The sequence below is a fragment of the Mesoplodon densirostris genome, chromosome 11 (genome assembly GCF_025265405.1).
Source record: "Mesoplodon densirostris isolate mMesDen1 chromosome 11, mMesDen1 primary haplotype, whole genome shotgun sequence".
Lineage (NCBI taxonomy): Eukaryota > Metazoa > Chordata > Mammalia > Artiodactyla > Ziphiidae > Mesoplodon > Mesoplodon densirostris.
Genome location: NC_082671.1, coordinates 29,031,207 through 29,054,911, shown reverse-complemented (window position 1 = coordinate 29,054,911; position 23,705 = coordinate 29,031,207). Strand labels below are relative to the sequence as shown.

The following is a 23,705-nucleotide window of genomic DNA, read 5'->3' as shown; positions in this document are numbered from 1 at the left end:
TTCCTTGAAATAAAGGAAGGAAAAAGGCAGAAGTGTTTATTCCTGGTGCTAAGAGTGAACCTCAAATGCTGTTTTGATAACACTACCACAAAAAGAGGGAGCTAAGCAAAGGCAGCTAATTTCTAGATGTCTCTTTCCTTCCTTTGATACCTGATAATTTTACTTTTTGATTCAGTGATTGGAGGGGTTTTGTTTTGCAATACTGAATAATTAAAATAATTGAAGTTTCAAAGTCATTCCTTTGCCTATCCTATTTACTTTATACCTTGACTAATCTAGTTTTTGGAACTTTAACATTTATTCAAGTTTAATGCTGGAGCACAAATTTCTTAAACTGAGGAACTCACTAAGAAAGAGAAAGGTTAAGAAATGGATAGATGATTACATCAGTAACTCCCAAAATAATGATGTAGTATCATTATGGTAAAACATTAAATACATGACTTTTAAAAATTTCTAATGAAAGTTGTTACCTTTAATCATCCCTTTAAGTGAAATTGTGCAGTATACTCATTGATTAGGTAGGCACCGGTGAGAAAAGATGTTAGGGCTAATCTAATCTTGAAGCAAGAAATATTTTTTATAAAGCAAAATTGAGCATGAGACTTCTTCTTTTTTTTTTTTTTTTTTTGCGGTACGCGGGCCTCTCACTGTTGTGGCCTCTTCCGTTGCGGAGCACAGGCTCCGGACGCGCAGGCTCAGCGGCCATGGCTCACGGGCCCAGCCGCTCCGCGGCATGTGGGATCTTCCCGGACCGGGTCATGAACCCATGTGCCCTACATCGGCAGGTGGACTCTCAACCACTGCACCACCAGGGAAGCCCGAGCACGAGACTTCTAACATTTCTTGTAGAAAGCAGATCTTTGTCAATATGGACACACTTATAAAGAAGAAAAATACATGAGGTAATTATTTATGGAGGAAAAAGCTGATCAAGTCTTTTAAATGGATAATTCAAGATGTATTAAATGCCCACTGTATTCTAGGATTTGTGTCAAGCACAGTTTTAACAAAATGATTCTAATAATAACAAAACTATTGTGCCACGTTCTCCAGCAACTGGCATTCTTCTCTTCTTGCATCTCTGTGTCCCCACACTGCTTCCACCACCTTGTCACTTCCCAGTCTGTCATCAACCCACTACAGTATGGCTTTAGTCCCCACCATTTCACTGAAATAGGCTCCCCACAGATCTACCAATGACTGCCTTAATGCTACATCTGAAGCAGTCCTTATATTATTCAGTCTGTGGGCAGCATTTGACACCACTATCTGTGAAATTCTCCCTTCCCTGGGTTGTCGGGGCACCAACTTCTCCTGGTTTTCTCTAGCCATGTCTTAGTCTTCTCTGAGAAGACTTTTCTGCATTCCCCAGGAAGTCATCTTCATCAACCGTTCTCTTCTGGTCTTGGTGCTCTTCTAAAGAGGCCCTGTGTACTGCACTTATATCCTGTGATTCACAGTGTTTTATTTGCAGCTCTGTCCTCCATCCTGAACTCTAGATCTGTATGTATTTCTAACAAAGTCATGGACTCAGTATGTTCAAAACTAAATCTATTAGCTCTTCCCTACCCTCTACTTCTAACTGTCTTCTCATACTAGGTCCTATCTTTACAAACCTGGGAGTCATTCTTATCTTTTCCCTCCATAGTCACATATCACCAAGCCATATTTTATTCTCCTTAATGGGCCTTAAATTTTTACCCTTCTTTCTGTCTCTATTGCATAGGTCTCTCTGCCTCTGGTCTTGCTCACTCAACCATTCTCTAGGACCATTAGAATGGTCTTCCCAAATCTGATGATTCCCCTCTCCAATTTATAACCTTCCCATAATTCCACCAAATTTTTGTGCTTTTTACCATGGCACACAAGGCCCATGTTTTCAGCTATGCTTATCACTCTAGTCTCATCTCTTTCTACTGTCCTCCACCTGTCATCATCACCTTCCCCAAACACATCCCCAAACAGTCAAACCACCTCGAACCTCTTTTACTTCCCATAATGGAAAATATTTATTCACATATTTTCTTTCTTTTTCTCTTTCTGCCTTCCCTCCTTCTTTCTTTCCTTTCTTTCCTCCTTCCTTCTTTTCTTTGTCTGTCTGTCTATCTATCTATCTATCTATCTATCTCCTCCCAGTAGCTTTGGCTGGCTACTCATGATTCTGGAATTATCTCAGTTACCACCCTTTCCCTGACCACTCCCCTCACAATCTAGTTTAGAAGCCCCAGAGAGCTGTACTGTGTGGGTGCCTCTACCAGAATAGTATATTGTGGTTATTAGTTTTCTTATCTGTACCCCCTCTAAATTCGAGTTATTGTTTTAATAGGGTGGATTTTATTAAAATAACTGATCGTATTTCAAAGACTAGAAGGAATACTTGGGGTCAAGAAATTTAAAATAAAGGGAAAGAAATCTATTCTTGATGATTCCCAAAGTTGCCAGCCTAGAGACCAGAAATCATAGAAATGAACACTTCTTGAAATTTTTGCTATGTATGGAAAGGAAAGGGCGTCTGGGATATTTCCTATAATGATCAAGGTGGCATCCATATCTGATTCTCTTCCTCCTTTGGTGTGCCACATGGCTCATTTCAGTTCCCCGGGCTGCCCCGTGAGAGCTCTGCCCTTGAGAACACACACTCTGCTCTCCTTTGCCTTGTAGTGTCTCATATTTCAACCTCTATCCAGTCCCTATATTGGAAACTGCTTTTTTATGTCTATTGAAAGTCCCACATGTAAAGAAGTGTTCTTTCACATTTGTGGAACGTTCCTATAGAGTAGTTAGATAAAACTATAAACCTACATAATGACATAAGGTATTAAACAACGGATCTTTGTTTCTAAAGGAAGAATGGCTGGTCAGTTTCTAATGCAGCTGAAAATCAAAACATTGGAGTAAAGAGAGATAGTGAACAACTGTTCTAAATCAGACTAATGAAAAAGGTTTAAGAAATCACCAAGTAAAACACTGTAGATCAGTTTTACTGAAAATATGATTTCTGTACCTGTGGAGGACTGGTGGTTCAGCAAGTGAATATTAGGTTGCTCCAGTGTACCCAACACTGCAGTAAGCACCACAGAGGATCCGTAAAAAAGAAAATAAGACACATCAAGTGCTAGATTGTACTAGTGTCTATAGAAATTCAGAGAACAAAAGAGTGATGTATTAGTAGAGGGAAAGAAAGGTGAGAGACTTTATCTCTGGTAGGATCACCAGTCAACTTTGTGACATAAAGCAACACAGAGCAGAAAAGATGTCATAATAACTTCCCTTCACATCCTCTTAATTACCAACCTCTTTAGTTCTTTGGTTCCTCAGGCCTCTTTTAGTTATATCTTTCTTTCCATTTCCATTTTTAACAGCCCAATTCACAACTTTATTGCTTCAGCTAAGACTCTTGTAGTGCCCTCAAAACTGTGTCTAGAGACACATATCCACTCCAAAGTCATCTTTCCAAAGCAGTGCTTTCATCACACCTAAAATCTTTGTGAGGTAGGGCGATTTGCATTTCCTAAGCATCTGACAACACGAGGGAGCTCTTCATTCATCATCTGGTGTTTGCTTGGCCTTCAGAGCTATTCTAATATCTGGGAACCAACCTAGGGCAGGGCTGTATTATTATTGGCAGGAATGCGGTTGCTGAGGGATTGCACACCTAAAAAATAGGACCGTTTTTAATTTTTTCATATAATGTCTCATATTCTGACCAGTGATATTTTACACTGCTTCCTCTTTACATTTTTGTAAAACATATATTAATATCATATTAACATATTAACTAAAGTTGTTGAAAAGACTCACTTCTGGAGAATATGCTCAGTGGATAATGGGGCCGAGGAACAGCTGCTCATCCTGATGCTTCCCTCCCCAACCCCATCTCCCAAGCCACATTTCTACAGGCTTCAAGAAATGTTTTGTGAGTGAGCAGAAAGGGGAGAAAGAAGGATGAAAGGGAAGCAGGGAAGAAAGTAGGGAGGAAGAGAGATTGAGGTGAAACCAAGCAGGACCCTGCAGGGCCTTGCCTGGGAGCAAAATTTCCTCCATATCCCACCTTTCTTGTTTGAAGAAAGGCTTTTGTCTCCTAGGCCCTCTCTGAGTTCCTAAGAGCAGGCTCAAGTAGTTAATGATTAGAACAATGGAGCCACAGGACTCCTAGTTCATCCTGAAGGGATATAGATAACAATCTAACACATATCTCTGAGTTGTTCTGCAGAAACTAGGACCGCCACTCATTGTGGATAGTGACTATGTGCTGACCACCAACACCTAGACCCCATACTGGTTGGAACCAGAAGGTTGATTGTTGAGATTCCTGGAACATCATCCTGTTAACTCACCACCATCAGAAGAATGTCCACAAGCTGATCAGGCACCCTGCAACCCTCACTCCTAATTTTGCCTTTAAAAACCCTTCCCTGGGGCTTCCCTGGTGGCGCAGTGGTGAAGAGTCCGCCTGCCAGTGCAGGGGACACGGGTTCGGGCCCTGGTCTGGGAGGATCCCGCATGCCGCGGAGCGGCTGAGACCGTGCACCACAACTACTGAGCCTGCGCTCTAGAGCCCACGAGCTATAACACTGAGCCCGTGAGCCACAACTCATGAGCCTGTGTTCCACAACTACTGAAGCCCATGCCTAGAGCCCGTGTTCCGCAGCAAGAGAAGCCACCACAGTGAGAAGCCCGTGCACAATGCAGAGTATCCCCCCCCACCCCCTGCAACTAGAGAAAGCCCGCGCGCAGCAATGAAGACCCTAAAAATAAATAAATAAATTTATTTTAAAAAAAAACAAAAACCCTTCCCTGACAGCCATCTGGTCTTTTGAGCATGAGCTGCCCATTCTCCTTGCTTGGGTGCCCTGAAGTAAACGCTGTACTTTCCTTCACCACAATTCTGTGTCATTAGATTGACTGCTGTGTGTTGCACTAGCAGACTCCAATTTTGTTGGGAAACGAGAGGAGTGCTATGGGAAAATAGAGGAGGAAAAGAATAGCTCTAGCTGGGGGTAGGGATACAGGAAAGATTTCACAGAAGTGATGATATTTGAATTGAGTCTGAAGAATTAAGAATTAGGTAGAAGGGGTGCTTCCCTGGTGGCGCAGTGGTTGAGAGTACACCTGCCGATGCAGGGGACACGAGTTCATGCCCCGGTCTGGGAAGATCCCACATGCTGCAGAGCGGCTGGGCCCGTGAGCCATGGCTGCTGAGCCTGCGCGTCTGGAGCCTTTGCTCCGCAACGGGAGAGGCCACAACAGTGGCCCGCGTACCGCAAAAAAAAAAAAAAAAAAAAAAAAAAGGTAGAAGGGTGGGCTTTGTAGAAAAATCAGATGGAGTGGCTTGTGAAGAGGCATGCAGTGTTTAGAGAAGGATTAAAAGTCTGGTGTGATTGGAGGATGGGTTAGTCCATCAGGGGAAGGAGAGGAGATGGGGTGGAGGATGGCAGGAGATGGAGTCAGAACATATGCCATGTTATAGAGTTGGACTTTACAGACAATAACAAAACAGGAAATTGGTGCCCTGACAGCTGTGGCCGACCTTCTTGTTGAGGAAGTCTTCATTATGTTTAGGAATTGTTTTTAATGATAAAGTAAAGTAGCATTAGGTTGGCTGGTAGTGAATGCAGAGCTTCTTTGTGAATCATGTTCAGGAATGGAATTGATTGTTGGTGTTAGAGACTTGGGAATTCAAACTTTCCTGAGTCATTTATGACTTAGAAGTACATTAATGGCTGAATCTTAAAAAAAAAGAAGTGTTAAACAGGAGGTTATTCTTAGGTTATGAATGATCTTTCGTTAGTTTAAACACCTGTAGTGATGGATGGTAAAAGATTTAAAACTAATTTCACTTTTGATTTCCCTGTAAAGGAATTGGAGTCCATGCATATGAAATATTTCCATCTCTTTTTTTTTAAATAGATCTTTATTGGAGTATAATTGCTTCACAGTACTGTGTTAGTTCCTGTTGTACACCAAAGTGAATCAGCCATATGCATATACCTGTCCACATATCCCCTCCATCTTGAGCCTCCCACCCGTCCTCCTTATCCCACCCCTCTAGTTCATCGCAAAGCACTGAGCTGATCTCCCTGTGCTATGCCACTGCTTCCCACTAGCTAACTATTGGAAAACAGGGTGGAGGTTCCATCTCTTTTTAAAAGGGTGTTTATATTAAATAAAAGTGATTCAAATTCTAGTTTTAGTGAAAATAGCCTACATTTTTACCAATTAACTTGATTGCTAAGTCCCAACGGTTAAAAATATGAGATCATTATATAATTCTCAGTATAGATGCCAGAAGTGCTTCATTTTTAATACCCTTATACGCATGAGGTAACACTTCTGTGTTTGAACATGTGTTTCAGGAGTGGAAATTAGTTTTTAGTCATGAGGCCCATTACTCTTATCCTCACCTGTGCCACACCCACTCACACACAGCCATTCACAACATACACATGCTCACCTCTGTACACAGGTGCATGTATTATTGATGGGTTAGCCAGCTATAAGAGAGAATTTCCTCACTGTTCTTGCTAGCAGGTACTGGAAAATTCCCTCCCATAATGTCTTTGGAGTCTCCATTACCTGAAATGAATCAGGTGTAACCTTCTTTGAAGCCCAAAAAAGTCCTAGGTTACCTTTAAAGCATGTCTTTAGCCACAGTCCTAACATGTTGCCATCCTGAGTATGGTTTCTCTGAGGCAATACTTAAGGAAGTGCAAATGTGCAAAAGAAAAAAAGGAAGTGCAAATCCACCTTGGTAACAGGCTGCCTAGCCTAGTCACCCTCTAGGCAGAAGTAAAAGGGGGGGGGAAATGCCACTTCTGTGAGGCATTTGGGAGCTATTGTTTTACACATAGCAATTTTATTTGTTCTCTGTAAATTATCCTGTCAGTATCGAACTGAGTCAGATTTCATAACACTGTACACACCTGCAATTCGTAGAGGACAGAGTATGCTACTAGATAGATGCAAACTGAATGTCATTACAATGGCAAAGCAAATGGTAACAGAATGTTTATAAAATTGTCTTTAAAAAGGGCTTTTTAGGGCTTCCCTGGTGGCACAGTGGTTGAGAGTCCGCCTGCTGATGCAGGGGACACGGGTTTGTGCCCCGGTCCCAGAAGATCCCACATGCGGCGGAGTGGCTAGGCCCGTGAGCCATGGCCGCTGAGCCTGCACGTCTGGAGCCTGTGCTCCGCAACGGGAGAGGCCACAACAATGAGAGGCCCGCGTACCACAAAAAAAAAAAAAAAAAAAAGAAAAAAGGGCTTTTTATTGTTGCATGTAATAATTACCTTTCCTGATGGATTCTGTCACACTAGCATGACTTATTTTAACCAAACAAACTCAGTTTTCCTGGCTTGTACTGTTTACATACTACTATATTCATCAAATAAGAGCACTTTTAGAACGCTTCTTTTAAAACTGATTTTCAGGTGAAATAACAGACTTTGAGCAGCTGTGAGAAAAATCTAATGATTTTTGAGGGAAGGTGTTTAACTTACAAGTGTGACATTACCAGGGTAGGAATAATTTTTAATTTCTGTGACCAAATTTCTTTTAAATTTCATGTAAGATACATATTTATCTTAAACAGAGTTAAGTTTCTTCTCAATTCAGTGGTATCTTCAGAGGCTAGTCTGACCAGAGCTGGAATGTTTCTGCTGCTAGCTTCCTATACCTTCTGATCTCAAAGGCTGATTATTCCTCTGGCTGAAGAGGAGCCAAGGCTCAGACGTTCTAGGTGCTTCCTGATATTAGCCAAGTCATCTCTGGAGGATCAAGTTGACAGGAGAGGGCAGGTTTGGAATTTTGCTGAATCTGTGACTGTTTGTCTAGGAATGCAGACACGGAGATGACTCTGGAGCGAGCAGTGAGTATGCTTGAGGCAGACCACATGCCGCCGTCCAGGATTTCTGCTGCAGCTACTTTCATACAGCATGAGTGCTTCCAGAAGTCTGAAGCGCGGAAAAGGGTGAGCATATCATATTAAGTCTGATGTAAAACTAGCACACTTTCACATCTATTATGGTGATACTGCAAACTGAAACCAATTTTAATTTATTTTGATTTTTGAAAATCTTCATTGAGTTATGTCAATCATAGCTCAATTTTTTTTATTAAATAAATAAATAAATAAAAATAGTCTTTATTGAGACCTTTTAATTTAAAAGGAAATATACACTGATTGCCAAAAAAAACTTTCCTGCAATCCAGAAATTTAGAATGTAAATCACTACACATACCTCTCCCTTCTTTGTCTGACCCTTTAGAATCATCCCCAGAGATAATTGTTTGTATCACTCTGTGTAGTTTCAGATTTTTCTGAGAGAGAAAGGGAGCGAGAGAGAGAAAATGAGTGTACATTTTAGGCTATTATTTTCTACGTTTACAAAAATATATTAAATGTAAGCAGTGTATTCCAATTTTTGTTTTCCTTAAACAATTTCTTTAACATATTACAACAATGGTTCAATGGATAGCTTCGTACATGTATCTTTTGGCATTTCCACCAGTGTTGCTATAGGACAGATCCTCCAAAATGGAATCAATGTTCATTTTAAAAAGTGGTACATTTGTGGGGGGAAAAAATCATAGTTCAAAAACGTATGCAGTGAAAAGTAAGTTTCTCTCCTACTCCAAACCCCAGTCTACCCCCCATTTCCCTCTTTCTCTCTCAACCTCCCATTCTCACTCCTCCTCCCTCCCTCCCTCCTTCTCTCTTTGTCTCTCTCATCAATTTTGGGGTATCTTTCCAGAGATAGTTTATGCATGTAGAAACAATTATTGGATAGGTTGGTTGAATATCCTTTTTTGTTTAAAATAAAATCACAAATGGTAACAGGTTATTTACAGTACTCAGTACTTTATGTTTTTATCTAACACTATATCTTGGAAATCTTCAGTATTTATTAGCCCTACTTCATTCTTTAAAACTGCTACATAGATTTCTCTTGTATAAGTGCACCAGTTTTGTTTGTTCAGTTTGTTTGTTTGTTTGTTTGTTTGTTTTGTGGTACGTGGGCCTCTCACTGTTGTGGCCTCTCCTGTTGCGGAGCACAGGTTCCGGACGCGCAGGCCCAGCAGCCATGGCTCACGGGCCCAGCCGCTCCGCGGCATGTGGGATCCTCCCGGACCGGGGCACAAACCCATGTCCCCTGCATCGGCAGGTGGACTCTCAACCACTGCGCCACCAGGGAAGCCCCTGTTTGTTCAGTTTTTTAACAGACTTATTAAGGTCCAAAATGACAAAGTTTTGATATATGTTTTGATACTGTGAAACCATCATCACAATCAATATAATAAGCATATCGACTACCTCCAAAGTTTCCTTGTGCCCCTTGATAATCAATACATCCCACCCCTACACAACCCACTTCCAGTCCCCAGGCATCCAGTGATCCGCTTTCTGTTACTATAGATAAGTTGAATTTTCTAGATTTGTATATAAATGGAATCATATAGTAAATATGCATTTTTTTGTCTGGATTCTTTTACTCAGCTTAACTTAAATCTTTTAAGATCTATCCATATTGTATGTATCATGTGTATGGCTGAGTAGTATTTTGTTGTATGGATACACCGTAATGTGTTTATCCATTTACCTGTTGATGGACATTTGAGTTTTGGCTATTACAAATAAAGCTGCTATGAACATATGTATACAAACAAATGTTTTAATTTCTCTGGGGTAAATTCCTTGGAGTGGAATGCCTGGATGATATGGTAGTTGTATGACTTTTTAAGGAGTTGCCAAATTGTTTTACAAAGTAGCTGTACCATTTTACATTCCCATCAGCAATGTATGAGAGTTCCAGTTCCTCGATATCCTAACACTTGACATGGTCAGTATTTATTAGAGCCTATAGGTTTGTGGTAGTATTTCATTGTAGTTTTAATTTGCATTTTCCTAATGACTAATGATGTTGAACATCTTTTCATTTGCTTATTTATCATCTGTATACCTTCTTTGGTGAAATGTGTTTCCAGATCTTTTGCCCATTTTTTTTATTTGGGTTTTTTGTTTTCTTATTGAATTCTGATATTTCTTTATAGATTCTGGATTTAAATCTTTTTTCATATATATGATTTGGAAATATTTTCTCTCAGTTGTGTTTTGTTTTTTCATTCTCTTAACAGTTTTTAATTTTGATGGTGTCTGATTTATCAATTTTTTCCTTATGGGTCATACTTTCATGGTGTATCCAAGAAATCTTTCTGTACTCCAAGGTCACAAAAATGCTCTTCTATATTTTCTTCTAGAAGTTTTTTAAGTGTAATATTTTATAGTTGATCAATAGTCCTTTGGGGGTTAATTTTTGTATATATTGCAAGATGTGGACCAAAATTCCTTTTGTTAAAATATATGTATATGCAATTGTTTAGGCAGGATTTGTTAAAAAGACTAGCCTTTTGGTACTGAGTTATTTTTGTACTTTTGTTTAAAGGAATTGATCATATACATATATGTGAGTTTATTTCTGGACTATGTATTCTATTCCATTGATCTCTGTCTATCTTTATACAAATACCATACTGTCTTGATTACCATAGTTTTATATTAAGTCTTGAAATTAAGTAATGTTAGTCCTCTGACTTTGTTCTTTTTCAAGTTATTTTGGCTATTCTAGGTATTTTGCTATTCCATTTGAATTTTAGAAATGAGCTTGTCAATTTGTATATTTTTAAAAACTGCTGGGATTTTGTTTTGAGGTTGCATTGAATCTGTAGATCAATATGTGGAGAATTGACATCTAAACAAGTCTTCTGACCTCGGAACATGGTATACTGCACCACTTACTTAGATCTTCTTTAATTTTTCTCAACAGTGTTTTGTAGTTTTTACTCTAGAGATCTTTAATTCTTTTGTCAGATCTTTCCCTAAAGATATCATATTTCTAGATGCTTTTATGAATGGTCAAGTTTTTTTTATTTCAATTTTTGATAGTTCCATGATAGTAGATAGAAATGCAGTTGATTTTTATATGTTGATTTTGTATCTGTGTTATTACCTAATTCACTTATTAGCTCTTGTAGCATATTTGTAGATTCATCACATTTCTACATAGAAGGTCATGCCAACTGCAAATAAGGACAGTTTTGTTTCTTCCTTTCTAATCTGGATGACTTATATGTCTTTTTTTTTTTTAATTTAATACTGGCTAAAACCTCCAGTACAATGTTAAAAAGAAGTGAGAGTGGGCATGACCTGTTCCTGATTGTAGGGGAAAGCATTCAGTTGTGCTTACAGTATAAAGTTTGATGCTACCTGTAAGTTTTTGTTGTTGTTGTTGTTTTGAGGAATTTAATCTAGGAATTAATTTTGAGGAATTTTTGTGGTTTTTCTTTTTCTTTTCTTCCTTTTTTTTCTTGGAAGAAAGGGAAAAGGCTTATACTTTAGTATTTTTAACAACAGTTTTTTCCAGCTTTTTGTTTTGTTTTTTTAATTGAGATATAATTACATATAACATTATATTAGTTTCAGGTATACAATATAATGGTATGATATATGTATATATTGTGCAGTGATCACCACAATAAATCTGGTTACCATTTATCACCACACACAGTTACAAAATTTTTTTTCTTGTCATGAGAAGTTTTAAGATCTACTGTCTTAGCAACTTTCAAATATACAATACAGTATTATTAACTATAGTCATCATGCTGTACATTACATCCCTAGGACTTATTTATTTTATAGCTGGAAGTTTGTACCTTTTGATCCCCTTCACCCATTGCACCCTGCCCCAAACTCCCTCCCCACCTCTGACAAACACCAAACTGTACTCTGTACCTATGATTTTGGGGGTTTTTTGTTTTATTTGTTTCTTAGATTCCAGATGTGAGTGAGGTCATAGGGTGTTTGTTTATCTCTGTCTGACTTATTTCACTTAGCATAATGCCTTTAAGGTCCATACATGTTGTTGCAGTGGCAGTAATTCCTTCCTTTTTATAGCTGAATAATATTCCATATATATATATTTACACACATACACACCACAACTTCTTTATCTCTTCATCCATCGATGGACACTTAGGTTGTTTCCATGTCTTAGCTATTATAAATAATGCTGCAGTCGAGCTTTCCTGGTGGTGCGGTGGTTAAGAATCCGCCTGCCAATGCAGGGCACATGGGTTCGAGCCCTGGTCCAAGAAGATCCCACATGCCGCAGAACAACTAAGCCCGTGCGCCACAACTGCTGAAGCCCGTGCACCTAGAGCCTGTGCTCTGCAATGAGAAGCCACCGCAATGAGAAGCCCACACACCGCAATGAAGAGTAGCCCCCATTCACCACAATTAGAGAAAGCCTGTGCACAGCAACGAAGACCCAACACAGCCAAAAATAAATAAATTTATTAAAAACATAATAATAATGTTGCAGTGAACACGGGGGTTCATATATCTTTTTGAGTTAGTGTTTTTTTTCCTTCAGATAAATACCTATAAGTAGAATTGCTGCATTATATGGTTGTTCTATTTTTCATTTTTTGAGAAGCCTCCATACCATTTTCCACAGTGGCTGCTCCAATTTACATTCCCACCACAGTACACAAGGGTTTCTTGTCTTTTTGGTAATAGCAGTTCTAACAGGTGTGAGGTAATATCTCATTGTGGTTTTGATTTTCATTTCCTTGTTGATCAGTGATGCTGATTAGTGACACATCTTTTCATGTGTTTATTGGCCATCTGTCTGTTTTCTTTGGAAAAATGTCTATTCATATCCTCTTCCCATTTTTTAATCAGGTTGTTTGTTTTGATGTTGAGTTGTATGAGTTCTTTGTATACTTTATATACATAAAGTATATATATATATATATATATTTTATATATATCCCTTATCAGGCATATGATTTGCAAATATTTTCCCCCATTGTATAGGTTGCCTTTTGTTGATCTATTCTCCTGCTGTGCAGAAGCTTTTTAGTTTGATATAGTCGCACTTGTTTATTTTTGCTTTTGTTGCCTTTCTTTGGATGTCAAATCCAAAAAATCATCACCAAGACCAACGTCAAGGAGTTTACAGCCTATGTTTCTTTCCAGGAGTTTTCTGGTTTCAGGTCTTACGTTCAAGTCTTTAATCCATTTTCAGTTGATATTTGTGTATGGTGTAAGATAGTGGTACAGTTACATTCTTTTGCATGTGGCTGTGCAGCTTCCCCCAAACCTTTTATTGTGTATTCTTGCCTTCTTTGTTGTAAATTGATCATAATGTGTGGGTTTATTTCTGGGCTCTCTAATCTGTTCCACTGATCTATATGTCTGTTTTTATTCTAAAATCATACTGGTTTGATTGTTATAGCTTTTTAATATAGTTTGAAATCAAGGAAGCATGATGCCTCCAGCTTTGTTCTTTTTTCTCAAGATTCCTTTATCTATCAGGGTCTTTTGTGGTTCTATATAAATGTTAGGATTGCTTGTTCTACTTCCATGAAAAATACCATTGGAATCTTGATGAGGATTTCATGGAATCTGGAGATTGCTTTGGGTAGTATAGACGTTTCTAATGATATTAATTCTTCCAGTCTATGAGCATGGAATATATTTCCATTTACTTGTGTCTTCTTCAGTTTCTTTCATAAATGTCATAATTTTCAGTGTACAGGTCTTTCACCTCATTGGTTAAATTTATTCCTAGGATTTTATTCTTTTTGCTGCAATTGTAAATGAGATTGTTTTCTTAATTTCTCTTTCTGATAGTTTGTTATTAAGTATACAGAAATGCAACCAATTTTTGTATATTAGTTTTGTATCTTACAACTTTACTGAATTTGTTGATTAGTTCTAACAGTTTTCTGTGATGTCTTTAGGGTTTCCTGTACATAATATCATGTCATCTGCAAATAGTGACTATTTTACTTCTTCCTTTCTGATTTGATGCCTTTTATTTCTTTTTCTTGCCTAGTTGTTCTGACTAGGACTTTCAATACTATGTTGAACAGAAGTGGTGAGAGTGGGCATCCTTGTTGCCTCTGATCTTTGAGGAAAAGCTTTCAGCTTTTTACCATTGAGTATGATGTTAGCTGTTGGTGTAGGTTTTTCATAAATCACTGAATCAAGTTGAATAACTTCCCTTCTGTCCCTAATTTGATAGATTTTTTCCCCCATCAGGAATGACTGTTGAATTTTATCAAATGCTTTTTATACATTTATTGAAATACTTCTCTGGTTTTTATTTTAATTTTGCTAATATGATATATTACTTTGATTTTTATTTTTTTATTTTTTTATTTTTTTTTTTGTTACACGGGCCTCTCACTGTTGTGGCCTCTCCCCTTGCGGAGCACAGGCTCCGGACGCACAGGCTCAGCAGCCATGGCTCACGGGCCCAGCCGCTCCGCGGCATGTGGGATCTTCCCGGACCGGGGCACGAACCCGTGTCCCCGGCATCGGCAGGCGGACTCTCAACCACTGCGCCACCAGGAAAGCCCTTACTTTGATTTTTAAATGTTACCCCATTCCTATGATGAAACCCACTTGGTCATGATGTACTGTCACTTTTTATATTTTTGAATTAGATTTGCTAAAATTTTGTCAAGAAATTACAAAGCTAATTTACAAATGATATTGACCTGTAATTTTCTTTTCTTGTAATGTCTTTGTCCAGTTTTAGATTGAGGTTAATACTAGCCTCATAGAATAAATTGGAAAGTGTCCTCTTCTCTTCAGTTTTCTGAAAGATTTTGATTGGACTTGGTATTATTTCTTCCTTAAATGTTTGGTGGAATTCACCAGTGAAGCTATTTTGACCTTAAGTCTTCTTTGTGAGAAGGTTATTAACTATAAGTTTAATTTCTTTAACTGATATGGGGCTATTTGGACTATTTATTTCTTCCTCTTGAGTTTTGATAGTTTATGTCATTCAAAGACCAAAGTCTTTGTTCATTTTATCTAAGTTGTTCCAGTGCTCTTCGTTTCTTTTTGTAGGTGTCATCTGATGTCATTTCCCTTTGCCTGAAGAATTTTTTAAAAACATTTATTATAATGCAAATCTCCGATTAACTATTTCAGCTTCGAATATCTGAAAAAGAATTTCATCTTTGCTTTTGAAAGATATTTTCACTAATAACAGAACCCTAGGTTGATGGTGTTTTAATTCCAGTACTTGAAAGTTGTTGCTCCATTGTCTTGTCACCTGCATTGTTTCAGACAAGAAATGTCCTGTCCTCCTTATTTTTGCACTGTACATGATGTGTCTCTCCCTGCCTACCCAAGCTGCTTTTAAGATTTTATCTTATCATTGGTGTTGAGCAGTTTGGTCACAATGTACCTTTGTGCAGTTTTCCATAGGCTTCTTAAGTTCATTAGACTTCTCAAAATTGTTGATTTCTGCTTTTCATCAAATTTTCAAATTTTGTTTGGGAAATTTTCTTCTCTCCCACCCTTGGGAACTACAGTTATATATATATTAGGCTGCTTGAGGGTGTCCCACAGCTCATGCATACTCTATTTTTCTTTTTTAGTTGGTTTCTTTTTTCTTTTTGGATAAATTCATTTTCTATGCTTTAAATATACTAAAATTTTCTTCTGCAATGTTTAATATGCCATTAATCTCATTCAGTGTATTTTTTACTTCATAAATTATAGTCTTCCTCTCTAGAAGTTAAATTTGAGTCTTTTTTATATCTTGTGTCCCTACCTAACATGTTTCATTTTTCCTCAAGGTTTCTGAACGTAGGTAAGACTGTTAAAATAGCTGTTTGAATGACCTTGTCGGTTAATTCTAACATCTGTGTCCATTCTAGGTGGGTTTCATTTTTTTTTAATTTATTTTATTGAAGTATAGTTGATTTACAATGTTGTGTTAATTTCTGCTGTCCAGCAAAGTGATTCAGGTATACATATATGTGTTCTTTTTCATATTCCTTTCTATTATAGTTTATTACAGAATATTGAATATAGTTCCCTGTGCTATACAGTAGGATCTTATTGTTTACCCATCCTATATATAATAGTTTGCATCTGCTAATCCCAAACTCCCAATCCTTTCCTCCCCTACCTCACCCTCCCACTTGGCAACCACAAGTCTGTTCTCTATGTCGGTGAGTCCGTTTCTGTTTCATAGGTAAGTTCATTTGTGTCATATTTTAGGTTCCACATATAAGTGATATCATATGGTATTTATCTTTCTCTTTCTGACTTACTCACTTAGTATGATAATCTCTAGGTCCATCCATGTTGCTGCAAATGGCATTGTTTCATTCTTTTTTATGCCTGAGTAGTATTCCATTATATCTATCACATCATCTTTATCCATTCATCTGTCAGTTGTTTCCATGTCTTGGCTATTGTGAATAGTGCTGCTATGAACATAGGGGTACATGTATCTTTTCAAATTATAGTTCTGTCCAGATATATGCCCAGGAGTGGGATTGCTGAATCATATGGCTACTCTATTTTCAGTTATTTGAGGAACCTCCATACTGTTTTCCATAGTGGCTGCACAAATTTACATTCTGAGTGGGTTTCATTTGATTGTTTTTACTCATTATGAATAATATTTTTCTTCTTTGCATGCCTGGAAATTTTTTATCAAATGCCGGGTATTATGAATTTTATCTTGTTGGATGCTGGACATTTTTATATTTGTAGATACTCTTGAGTTTTCTTCACAAGCTCAAGGATACAATTAAGTTACTTGAAAACAGTTTGACTCTTTCCAATCTTGCTTTTAAGATTTGTTGGTGGGACCACAGCAGCATTTATTCTAGAACTAATTAGTCCCCACTTCTTAAGGCAAGACACTTCTGAGAACTCTACCCAATGTACTATGAATTATGAGGCTTTCTGGCTGGCTAGTGAGAATAGGCCCTGTTCATGGCCCTGTGTGAGCATGAGGAGCAGTAACTTTTTTAGGCAGTTACTTCCCTGGCCTCAGGCAACTTCCTCACAAAGGTGAACTGATTAATACTCTACTGAATACTAAATGGGGACCCTCTGCAGATCTCAGGAGTTCTCTTTCTGTGCAGCTCTTTTCTTACTGTTACTCCTCCCTGCAAACACTAGCCTCTTTGTTCTTCTTAGATTCTTCACTCTTTCTCCTCAGCTCTGCTTGTTGAATTCCACTTAGGTTTTCCCAAATCGCACCACAGCCTGGGAACTCTCTCAAGACTGTGATCTGAGGCAGCAGTAGGGCTGTCCTTGCTTGTTCTCCATCTCTTAGGGATCACTGTCCATCATTGCCTCATGTCCAGTTATTGAAACTATTGTATGTTTTGTCTGGTTTTTAAAATTGTTCAAATGGTAGGTAAATCCAGTCCTCATTACTAGTGAGTCACTTTTAATTTTGATAAATAACCTCCTATAAATCTTCCCCCAAATTATACAAATTTACACTCCCACCAGCATGGTGTCAAAGTGCCTATTTACATGCACCATTACTACCACAAGATATTATTCTTTTTTGTTCATTTTTGTTAATCTGATAAGGAGAAAGAAAGGTGTCTCTTTATAGAAGAAATTCTCTATTTCTGGAAATCAAGATGAATAACTGACCAGGTAATCAGAGTTACAGAGAAATTCTTTTAAAAAATTATACACACACACACTTACAGAGTTTGTCATTGTCTTTCATGCATAAACTATGCCAATTATGTTTCATTTGCCATTTTTAGTTTTTTTGGAGTGAGATGAGAACTTAGTGGCGCTTATTCATCTGAGTTCATATCCTTCTAGATTCTTATATTTTTACCTAGTCTTTTAGGTTAATTTCTTCCACAACCAGTTACAGAGCTTTTTAAAGCTCTTCACCTTTATTTAGTCTTTCTAAAGCATTCAAATTAGTTTTCAGAGACACAGCTTTTTCACAATAGGTAAGTAAATTACATAATTACAATAACAAGTATAACTGACATAAATGCATTGAGTAAGAAACCTAAGTTATTCTTGGTAAACTAGAAGAAATAAGAATGCAAAGGCCAACATATACTAACCTACAGCTTTGATAGTACTCAAAATCCGTGGATGTCACAGAAGGAAAAGAGAATATGATTAATCCTGCAGATCAGTTAGTAAGTCAGACAAATGAGTTTCCACTGATTTTTTTTCACTTGCATTTCATTAATTATTCATGAAGATGAGCATTTTTTGGTATTTTTTTGACTTTTTATTTATTTAGTCAGTTGTCATTTTTTAATTCATTGGCTATTTTTTCTAAGACGTGTGCCTGTTTCTTTTTTTTAAATATTTTATTTATTTATTTATTTATTCATTCATTTATTTTGGTTGCACCGAGTCTTAGTTGTGGCAGGCGGGCTCCCCAGTTGCAGCTCTCAGGCTCCTTAGTTGCAGCTCGCTGTCTCCTTAGTTGTGGCATGTGAACTCTTAGTTGCGGCATGCATGTGGGATCCAGTTCCCTGACCAGGGATCGAACCTGGGTCCCCTGCATTGGGAGCGCAAAGTCTTACCTGCTTTGCCACCAGAGAAGTCCCAAGACGTTTGTCTGTTTCTTAATTATTTGTAAGAGTTATGCACGTTAATCCATTGCTACATATGTGACAGTGTTGTTTCCTAACTTTGCTTATGATATCTTTCATTGTGCATGGTTTTAAATCCTTTTCTTTTTTAATTAATTAATTAATTTATTTATTTATTTATTTTTGGCTGTGTTGGGTCTTTGTTACTGAGTGCAGGCTTTCTCTAGTTGCAGCAAGTGAGGGCCACTTTTCGTTGTGGTACGCGGGCTTCTCATCGCCGTGGCTTCTCTTGTTGCGGAGCACAGGCTCTAGGTGTGCGGGCTTCAGTAGTTGTGGCACATGGGCTCAGTAGTTGTGGTTCGTGGGCTCTAGAGCACTGGCTCAGTAGTTGTGGCACACGGGCCTAGTTGCTCCGCAGCATGTGGGATCCTCCCGGACCAGGACTCGAACCCATGTCCCCTGTGCTGGCAGGTGGATTCTTAACCACTGTGCCGCCAGAGAAGTCCCTAGTTTTAAATTCTTATGAAGTAAATTTGTCAATATTTTTCTTCATGATATCTGTATTTTATGTATTGCTTCAAAAGACCTATCCCATCTATTTTAATTTTAAAAGTTATGTAAGTCTTAGGTATTTCTCACTGACCCTTTGCCTATGTTTATTCCATGGAAAAAATAAGCATTTTTATTTATTTATTTATTTTATTATTATTTTTTTTGCGGTACACAGGCCTCTCACTGTTGTGGCCTCTCCCATTGCGGAGCACAGGCTCCGGACGCACAGGCCCAGCGGCCATGGCTCACGGGCCTAGCCGCTCCACGGCATGTGGGATCTTCCCGGACCGGGGCACGAACCCATGTCCCCTGCATTGACAGGTGGACTCTCAACCACTGCGCCACCAGGGAAGCCCAGTAAGCATTTTTAAAAATAATATATTTAGCTAGTAATAAACGTTCTTTATACACAAATCTTTTTTTATTCCCAATTTTTAAAACTCAGCGTTTTTATACATGCTTTCATTTTATAATGTGGAATTACATGAAATTTTCTCTTGTTACCCAAGTTGGGCTAGATTTCCACTATCTCTTAAATTACTAATTTGATTGTAAATATCATTTTGTTTGCATATAGGATTAAACCTACGCTTGCCTTCTTAGCTCTTATTCATTGTAATAAAGCTAGAACAAAGACTGGTTTTAAAAGAATGAAACATGAAAACTGTATGAAAGCTATACATGTATATGCTTGGTAGAAAATCTAAGAAGAGAAAATATAACGCAAGGGCATTAACAAAATCCCATTAATATTAAGAATAGTACTATAATTTTTTAATGTTATTTACAAAAAACAGTTACAGTTTGAATATAAAGATCAAAATTTTAAATCATAAACTTCAATGGCAACTTTTCAGTTATTATTTTATTTGATTAAGACTCAGCATTTAACACTGTCAATCCCTCATTCCTTTTTGAAACTTTCTTCTTTTGGCCCCAGAGTCTCCTGGCTCTTTTTCCATTTCTCTGGCTCCTTCAGGTTTCCTCTGTTAAAAAAAAAAAAAAAAAAATTATCCACAACCTGTACCTTAAATGTTTATGTTCCCTAGATGCTTTCCTGGGACTTTTCTTATTTGACACCATCTCCTGACCCACCTCACCTACTCCTCTGGCTTCCACTAATGTGTGATCTGAGTGCTAATGACTCACAGCATCTCCAGACCTTATCTTTCCCTGGGTTCCAAACCACATGTCCGTCTATTTGCTAGACGTCCCACTGAACTCAATATCAACTTATCTAAAAATGAACACATTACATTCATTGCTGTTTTTTCTCTACTGTCCAGTCAGTTCTCCTTCTAAACTTGTTCTTTCTGCTGGGTTGGCAAGTAGGGCATGTGGTGGTTTAAGCATTGACTCTCAAGAGTAGCCAGGGGCGGGCTTCCCTGGTGGCGCAGTGGTTGAGAGTCCGCCTGCCGACACAGGGGACACGGGTTCGTGCCCCGGACCGGGAGGATCCCACATGCTGCAGAGTGGCTGGGCCCGTGAGCCATGGCCGCTGAGCCTGCGCGTCCGGAGCCTGTGCTCCGGGACAGGACAGGCCACAACAGTGAGAGGCCCGCGTACCACAAAAAAAAAAAAAAAAAAAGAGTAGCCAGGGGCTGGGTGTGAATCCCAGCAACCTAATTACCTGGGTGACCTTGGGCAAGATATTTTACCACTCTAAACCTCAGCTTTCCTTTAAACTGGAACTAATAGTCCTATTACAAAGAGTTGTTGTGAGAGTGCAATCAGATAATCATACAATGCTTGCCCTGAAATAATAACTCGCTCCTCTGTGAGTGGTAGTTCACCCAGGTAGTTTGACACCAAAATAGGAACAGAGACTTTGAACCTTCTTTCTTTCTTACTTCTCATGTTGATGCAGTCTTCAAGTCCTATTAATGCCGCTCTTAAAAGTGTCCTGAGGACTTCCCTGGTGGTCCAGTGGTAAAGAATCTGCCTTTCAATGCAGGGGACGTGGGTTCAATCCCTGGTCAGGGCACTAAGATCCCACATGCCATGGGGCAGCTAAGCCCGCACACCACAACTACTGAGCTCACGCGCCTCAACGAGAGAGTCAGCATGCCACAAACTACAGAGCCCATGTGCCCTGGAGCCTGCACGCCACAACTGGAGAAGAGAAAACCTGCATGCCACAACTAAAGAGAAACCCGTGCACCACAACAAAGAGCCAAAGCACCACAACACAAGATCCCACATGCCTCAATGAAGATCCCGCGTACCGCAACTAAGACCCAACACAGCCAAAAAATAAATAAATAAATATATTTTTTAAAAAGTGTCCTGAATCTGCCTACATCTTGCTCTCCCTAATCATGATGCTGATCCCTGTCACCATCATCCTTTTAATCCAGCTGCCTCCTAATTAATCTCTCTGCCTCCATTCTTATCCACTCCTAATCCCAGTCTCTTCACAGCATCCAGCAAGACCTTTCCAATATCTGCCCTGCTTGCCTGCAATATAAAGGACAAATCCCTTAATTTAATCTGCAAGACCCTTAAGCTGGTTTTGTTTCCATGCCTGCTTCAAATCTCATCACCGAAGCAGTGACTGCCATAACTGTCTTGCAAAATCTTATTGTAAAACTAATACAAACTCATTATAAGAAATTTGAGAAATTAAGAAAGAAAAAAGGAAAACAGCCTACGGTCCTTCTATTGTTATCATTTGGTATTGCTCTCTGATTTTTTTAATGCATACATGTACATAGCTGTCATCAAATTGAATATGTAGCTTTGTTTATGGGGATGTTTTGTTTTTAAAAAAGCATGCCTAAATACATGCTTGTTGTTTAAAAAAATACAAAGTAGCATGCCCCACTCATACATTATAACCCCACCATTTCTCCCAAACCCCCTAGTTTCATTCCCTTCTTTATGTCTGTGAGCAGAAATGCATTAGATATTTTATTCAACTTTTTCAATAGCATTGCCTCAAGCATTTTCTCATAACATTAAAAATATTTTGAAAACTGGTGGGCCCTGGTGGTCCAGTGGTTAGGACTCTGCGCTTCCACTGCAGGGGCACGGGTTTGATTCCTGGTCGTGCCACTGCATGGCCAAAAAAAAAAAATACATATATATATATATATGTATATGTATTTTTTTTTTGTAAACTTTATTTTAATGGTGGCATATTAATGGTCATAGTAGTAGCTATGATGTGTGGAGTAACTACTCTGGGCCTAGCACACTGCTAATCTTGCACAATCCCCATTTGACTGATGAGGGAACTATATGACAAATAAAATGTCAGTTCAAACATTGCTGTGCCTCTCCTGTGGACACCTCAGTATATGGATATGTGACAATTAATCATTAACCAGTCTTCCCCCATCTTTGGACATTTATGGTTTCTTATTTTTCCATATTATAAATAATGTAGTTACTATTATCATGTTAGTCTGTGTCTGCATTTCAAATTATTTCCTAATGAAGTTTACTAAAAGTGAATATGTTTGAAGTTTTTGACACATATTGACAATTGTCTTCCTGAAAGGTTATACCAATTTGCAAGGAGTGATTAATTCTAATGGGAGGGAAGGGAGAGAAAGAAGGTGACACTTCACAGAGGAGGTGACATTTGAGCTGACTTATGCAGGATGAGTAGGACTTTGCCAGAAGAAAAGCAGAGTGAGCAGAGCATTCCAGATAGGAAAGGAACTGAGAGCAAAGGCACCAGGCATGAGGGAGCCAACAGTTTGTTCCCTCAACTTACTTGCCACCAGAAACCCTCATCATTTAATTCTTTTAGAGTTGGCAGGGAAAAGAATCAACAGTCAAGGAGAAAGTTAAAATTCTAATATGCGATTTTGCCCTTTCATATATTTAGAAACCATCTCAAATGAAGCTTTTTTAAAGTTCTGAGAAGTTCGTGTTAGTCTGGTTGTTTCCTTTCCCAAAGGGGGAACAAATCCCCTGAGGATTCAGTATAACAAACATATGCAACCTCTCTGGTCCCACCTGTTTCCCTGAATTCAGAGGGGCAAGAATGTTGGACCTAATGCGAATAGGAGTCACTCACTACCAACTGCCCTAGTTATAGGCAATGAGCAGAATATTATCAACTTCTTGTATTTGATATGATATATATCTATTTGATAAAATGGATAAAGGTACTAAAATCTATTTTTAAATGTGAGGTAGGTGCCAGATACTAGGGGGTCACATTCTACAGTGAGCAGAGCTGTAGCTGGATTTCAGCATTTATCTGAGTGTCAGGTGTCTGCAGTTCCTTCTTTCCAGACTGGAGCAAGTGCTGAAAGCCAAGGGGATAAAAGTGACAGGGTAAGGGAATGGGTTAGAGGGCTGTTAGCAGAAGACAGCCATTCATGCCACCCAGGCAGGGCAGTGGAGGCTTCCACTAGCCACTTCTCACTCATGCTATCATCACAGCTGGAAATGCAATTTAGCCAGGAGGCCATTTCACATCGTATTTTGAAGAAGGCAACTTATTAGTTGTAAATTAAGTAATAAAATATTTCTATTGTCTAGCTGCCATTTATGAAGTCTAGAGCGTATGAATTCAACCATCATAAAACCTAACTGTGAAATAGAAATTGGCAGAATTAGTGAAACACATGAGTTACAGGCTGTTTTCAAATAAGTTGTGTCTTTCTGCTTTTAAGGAAGTGTAATAATAGGAATAGATGAAGTGATCAAATAGATGATCTGCTGGACCAGATCTTATTGATAGCTATCATTAGCATTTTCATACAAATACATTAGAATGGCTT

General features: G+C 38.5%; 1 protein-coding gene across 2 annotated transcripts in view; it reads left to right on the top strand.

Annotated features, from left to right (window-relative positions):
- PKP2 (plakophilin 2) overlaps positions 1–23,705 on the top strand; it is an 84,194-nt gene that overhangs the window by 14,238 nt on the left and 46,251 nt on the right. For both annotated transcript variants that reach the window (XM_060112819.1, XM_060112818.1), the window contains exon 4: positions 7,837–7,972. In XM_060112819.1, coding sequence (XP_059968802.1) covers positions 7,837–7,972 — 136 coding nt within the window. The remainder of the gene's footprint in view (positions 1–7,836; positions 7,973–23,705) is intronic.